Below are 6,000 nucleotides of genomic sequence, written 5' to 3'. Positions count from 1 at the left end.
CCGGCATGCAGAGAGGCGGAGGGGAGGAGGACGGAGTTAAGATGGCAGCGCGGCTAGTGCTGCCGCCGCTCCGGAAAAACACAGGCAACGCACAAAAACAACAGACGGCGGTTCACGGTTTTTGAGAGCATTCGGCTTGTAAAATCGAAGATGAACACTCCGTTTGGCTCGAACCGTGGTTCTTTCAGGAGCGAAGGCTGAATCATTATCTAGAGAAAGCGGCTTGTTTCGCAGTTGTGTGCGGGAGCCTTACCGGATCGGAGAGCCTGGATGCAGAGCGCTGCCCCCGGACGGTTTCGCTTTAACGTGTCGGATATTTGAGGAGAACTTTATGATTAACGACGTCTGAATCCACACACCGACTACCAGCCCGTAACACTGGTGTGATATATGCATTGTTCCCCACAACGATGATGTGTGCTGCTGCGGCAGCTGGAGCCGGCGCTGGGACTCTGTCTTCCTCACCCCCGTCAGCGGGACTGGGATCGGGACTGGGACCGGGACTGGGGGTCAGGGTTGTGTCCGGACTGGGGAGCGAGTTTCCCTCAGTCGGGTTAGGAATGGGCTCGTATGCCCCTCCGGGGTCTCCGGACTGCCGGAGCCGATACCAGCTGCTCCTGTCAGGGCGAGCTTTGGCGGAGAGATACCGAAAGATATACACTAGCGCGGTCAGCGACAAAGAGCACGGCGCACACCTGGGGAGGTATGTTTCTGAAGATAATCTGAAGACACCAGCTGTAAAAGTGTCCACCGCGCCATGTAAAAACAGTAAAAACACTACAAACAGTGGCAGCTAGCTAATGGCTAACGCTGAGTACACGCCAGCTGAACTAGATGTAGCTAACTTCCGTATCTGAGGGAGGATAGCGTCATGCTAATTGATGTTGGCTAGTTTGTTTACAGTGACCACATTCATACCAAATAAGGTATTTTTGCTGCTTGCTTACATTCAAAATGCGAGTTCTGACACACCAACATGTCAGGTTGACCTAGCTGGGTGGCTAATCGGTTTAAATCTGGCACTATCAGGCTCTCAATTGGCTTGGCCCACGAGTATTTAGCCAGGTTGGCTAATGTATTAGCTGTGTCTTGTTTCAGGTGCTGGTACCCACTGGCTAGGGCAGTTTCACTCCCGGCCCTGTCTAGTGCTAAACTGTAGCCTGCTAACGTTAGCCAAGACATTTGTAGTGTACTGGGACTACCGCGATAGCTAGCATAGCTAAGATAACCGGCTAGCTGGGTAACTGCTGACAGCGTAGCCTACGCCATAGCTAGCTTAGGTTAGCTGCCCATAGCTAGCTGCTTTCCACTACGGTAAAGCGAAGAATCGCAGATAAAACAGCCGATATTTAGGCTGTGTGTACAAGTAGGCAACTATGCTCGCTATGTCGTGATGCTGTTCCGTTTTTATCTATGTACATCTGAAGTGAGGCCTGTGGACCTAAAATGCCACTGGAATGCAGCTAGGTGGGTTTGTTTCATCAGGCCAAGTGTCAAGCTGCATCCATCCGACAGCGTTAACTAGCCTGAGGTTTGAGTTCAATTAAAATTCACTGCTGAACGAAACCGAAACGTGATATTTACTTAGGGAAGCGATACGCCCAAGCCATGTTCATTTATTAGTTTACGCAGGCTCGAGTACGTTTTCAATTACGTCACCCCGCGCACATCCCCGTAACGCATCTACGGGGCTTGGGAGCGTCTCCATTATACACGCCTGGCAGTGCAGTGTGACAGAATTCATTAATCCAAATGTACGATTAGCACATTACAAAATAGCAAACAACATTTACAGACGCAGAAAAAAAATATAGTGTAAATAAGTAGCTGGTTTTCACCATCCGTATGAAATGTGCTCCCTATGCATGGGCCTAACGTAAGGGGGATTCAAGTTCTCTGGTGCTTGATATGGTAAATGACAAATCTCCCTTTCATAAGAACAACAGGCAGTGAGCTAATGATCTTAGTGAGTATACCCTTGTGACAGCTCCCAAACAAATCTAACGTGGGTAATGCAAGTTAAGTGTTACCATAGTACACTTTAAACGCAAAAAAAAACTGCAGAGTAAATGGCTGTAGCCATGGGGTCCTTATGTTATCAATACTGTGAAACACATTGTTTTTCTCATTATCACTGAAGGGTGTAGTCATTATTTGTTGATTATTTATTTACTTGTATTCCACAAAGATAGTCTTAGAATACTTTAATGAACCAGTGCAAAAGTATTAATGTTTCTTCTCATAAGATCAGTTTCTATTATTTCCTAAATATCAGTTGTGAACATTTACATTTACAGTCTTGGTTGCCAGCCAACTCCTTTAAATCAGAGGTAGTAAATGTTCACTCACACTCTTGTTTTTTCTCTCTTTTTAGGGGAAAGAAAGCTTTAAGTAAGAAGAAACTAAAAAGGCGGCAAAAAGTCAGATCAAAAGTCAAAACAAGAACAAAGGTAAAGATTTCATTATCTTAAATCATGTTTGTTTGAGTCTACCGTCCTGGTAAAACAATGATCTTGCTTGATCATAAAGTGCTCTTTCTGATGGTAATGGAACATTTTGCTTCATAACATTTTTAGATGGAATTTTTATGGTTTTCATGTTAGCATTTTATGGAGTATGTTTTTACATTCATTTTTGTTTCTTGTAGAAATATCCAGAATACACCTCACACACATCCATTATATCTTCTCTTAGTTGGCATTTTTTCTGACAGTGGGGTCTCACATTTATTGTCTGTTAAAACAGTAATGGTTAAAAGGAGGTTGTCACATGTACTTTCCTGCAATATACATTGTATAGTTCCATATACACCAGTTTATTCAATTAGATCAGACCTTCTTGTTATCCCTCATACAAAATTCTCTACATCTAGACTAGTCTTCAGTGTCATGGTTCTGAAATGCATTACCATAGCACCTCAGAGCTTGCAGTATTTCTTCTTTTATATCAACTCATTTGATCACTGTGTTTTTCTGTTTAGATGCTTTTTTAAAACTGTTTTACATATTTACAGTTTCTCTGTCTATTAATTAATTTATTTTATTGTAATTTAATTTATTTTATGCTCTATAAATAAAAATAACCATTATTCCTTCTAATTTGAATTTTTAAACAGTGGTATTAAGGCAGGCATCTTCCTTTCTGCTATAGTTAAATGAGGATGACGATGTGTAATAGTTTTAGGTGGCTAGGTAGTGTGATCTAATGCATAGCATAACTGAATGGGGTAACAATATTAGTCACACGACCACCTTCACATCAGCTCTAAAAGCACTCTGCAGCATGCTTTCTGCTCAGAAAAGCACTGCATGTGCACATAGCCTTATCTTGTCTCAGACTGCCCTGTGAAAGCCAAGTGTTTGTTAGGTTTCAATTTCTTCATCTATTTGAAGTTTAAAAAACAGCATCTGACCTTTTATATTATTCTAAACACTTGTTTAGCATATGTAATGAGTCATTTTCATCAATAAATGAAATACTCAGGAGTAATTTCTAGTCAGTGCCAGTCACTCTTCTCTCACTAATGTGGAAACACAGAACTGGATTTACTTCTAATGTTACTTAACAGATCAGTGTGGTGGACACAGTTGTGTTCAGTGTAGATTCAGAGTTATCACTGGCCTGAAAATCTTGTTTTTTATATTATCACATATAACCTTTTTGTGTATATATCAGCAGGACTATTTTAATTAGTATTTTAGAGTTGGGCAGATGCTAGTAAACTGGCTGGGTCCATGATTGGCTGTTGCTGGGCAACCAGTGTTGCACATCTCCACAGCAACTGCTTCCTCCATCTCCTGCACTCAGCACCTATGTCAGCAGGGCTTTCTGTCTGTGGGGAGAATATCTCTGTAACAGATGTTAAACAGATGTTATTTTTTCCCTCCATCTCTTAAAGGGTTATTCCTGCTGTATGCACTATTTCCGACACGCTTCTTTTTCCCAGTGTATGAAATAGTTCATGGACGTGGGTGAGGGATAATAATGTGACTGTAGCAGATAGGGACTTGCGTAGCAGTGCTCGTCTGCCCTAAAGAACTGCTGTTTCTGCTTCTCTCTCGCTCTCTTTCTCCACTATTTCACACTGCCCTTCTCTGCTTATTTCCAAATACACACTGGTGGTTCTTTCAGAGTAGATAATTTATCTTGAAGACTAAAGATAATGTTGAAATAACTTGAGTGCTCCAGCGTGTAGTTGCTGTGTGAGGCCTGATCATTTAAAGTGGAATTTCCACACCATAAACATTTTGCTTTTCTTTTCCTTGAATTTCATTTCACCTCGTTTGACCTGTATTCAGTTTGTTTCTGCTTGCAGGAATCTTATTAAGGACTCTAATTTTTGCTTTGACATTGTATATTTACTTTTAAATTTTAAATTTAAATTATATAAATGTAAACAATTGGTTGAGTATTGACTTTGGTCTTAGAAGAACTGGTTGTCAATCAAAGGTTTAGTCGAGAGTTTCAGATGAAACTGTTGAATCATATTAGTTGTAATGGAGCCTCCATGCTTTATGGTACTTCTGTGCAAGATGATATGCTGATTGGTCAGAATTCTCTTTCCACTTATGAAACAGCAGAGTCTGTATTGGGTGTTTTCCGCGTCGCCTTCCTGAGTCATGTTCATGAGTCATGTTCCTGTACATTAGCCCCTAAACACAGGCCAAAGTTAACTTGCAGACTTTCCTGTGTTTACACATCATACAATTATATAAAATTGAAAACCAGCTTTGCAAAAAGCGCCCTTTTATTTAATGTTCTGTTATGCCAAAAACCTATAGCTAGTGTATTACAGCTGAACATTACACTGAAAGGAATGTCATTGTTGAACTGCCAATGTCTGAAAGCATTTTTCCTCAAGAATGAGTAGTCAGATGAGCTAGAAATCATTGGAAATGTCTTGAGTTTATCTGCAAGATCTTTTGTTTAATGAATAGCTGTATTATTTATTTATTTATTTGTTTACTTTTGTGTAAATCATGTTCAGAGAACGAGGAATGTATTAATTACAGCAACAAGGACTAACTTCAGAATGTTGGTATCTTTTGGCCCATCCCTCGCTCCATCCATCAGTCACACAGTGTCATGCAGGGTAGTTTAGTTCCATTCTCCCTCGTTATGACTAAGACCGTAACCACCGAACAGTGAATCCTCTTACAGGAATTCAGTGGCTGTACCCAAGGGGAGGAAAGTCGTGTGGCGTTTGTTAAACCACTTCCTCTTTTATGTGAAACTGGAGTACTTCTGTGTGCCTATAACTTGAACAAATTTTTGAATTGTGCTTTGTGATCTTTAAAATTATATTGTGCGATTCACTGTGTGTGAGATGCTGCAGGCATATGAGATGAGATGTGTGAGATGCATGCAGACAGGGTTATTTATACATCTAGGCATCGATGGCTATGCAATCCCTTGGAAGTCAAACTTGGCTCACCTTCGGTATTTGCTCAGTTCAGTAAGCTAAACTATGATGTCAAGCCATACAGAGCTCCTCCCCGTAATCACCTATACATCTCTCCTTGTAGCTGACTAGCCCACCTGTTCTTTGGTGGTTGGCTGATTTGGAACCCTTGGGTGTCATGACTGGATTAAACATGGTCAAGGAAGTGTTGCCACTGTGTTTCTTCTTGCAGTTGGCTGTGCCGGCTTTGTAGAGCACACTGGCTCCAGTGGGTCACAGCATCATGCACCTCTCCAGTGATGTTGAGAGCAACTCTCCTGTTCCTTCTCTTTCTTCAGATGAGAATGCCGCATTCACGGTCATCCTTCTCTGTAGATGGATTATAATAAGACTGAGAGCACCTTGTCTGCGTGCTCTGTTGTTTCTGTGTTTCGATTTCCCAACCAGAGTTCTGGGCCATAAGCGCAGCCACTTCCTGACTGCGAGAGTGATGAACAAACACTGTATTTTTTGCAGACCCACCTGTTCATGCTCAGCCTCCTCTCATTTGGGGCCTTCTGCCTTCCTCCAGCCTCTCACCCACCCAGTTCTCTATCTGT

At 41.8% G+C, this 6,000-nt stretch overlaps 1 protein-coding gene across 14 annotated transcripts in view; it reads left to right on the top strand.

Annotated features, from left to right (window-relative positions):
- mycbp2 (MYC binding protein 2) overlaps positions 1–6,000 on the top strand; it is a 66,799-nt gene continuing 60,799 nt past the window's right edge. For all 14 annotated transcript variants that reach the window (XM_035521247.1, XM_035521275.1, XM_035521228.1 and 11 more), the window contains exons 1-2: positions 1–703; positions 2,375–2,450. In XM_035521247.1, coding sequence (XP_035377140.1) covers positions 411–703; positions 2,375–2,450 — 369 coding nt within the window. In that variant the 5' untranslated portion in view covers positions 1–410. The remainder of the gene's footprint in view (positions 704–2,374; positions 2,451–6,000) is intronic.

Source organism: Electrophorus electricus, chromosome 2 (genome assembly GCF_013358815.1).
Source record: "Electrophorus electricus isolate fEleEle1 chromosome 2, fEleEle1.pri, whole genome shotgun sequence".
Taxonomy (NCBI): Eukaryota; Metazoa; Chordata; class Actinopteri; order Gymnotiformes; family Gymnotidae; genus Electrophorus; species Electrophorus electricus.
Note: the sequence above shows the minus strand (reverse complement) of the source record. Positions and strands in the feature narration are given on the sequence as shown.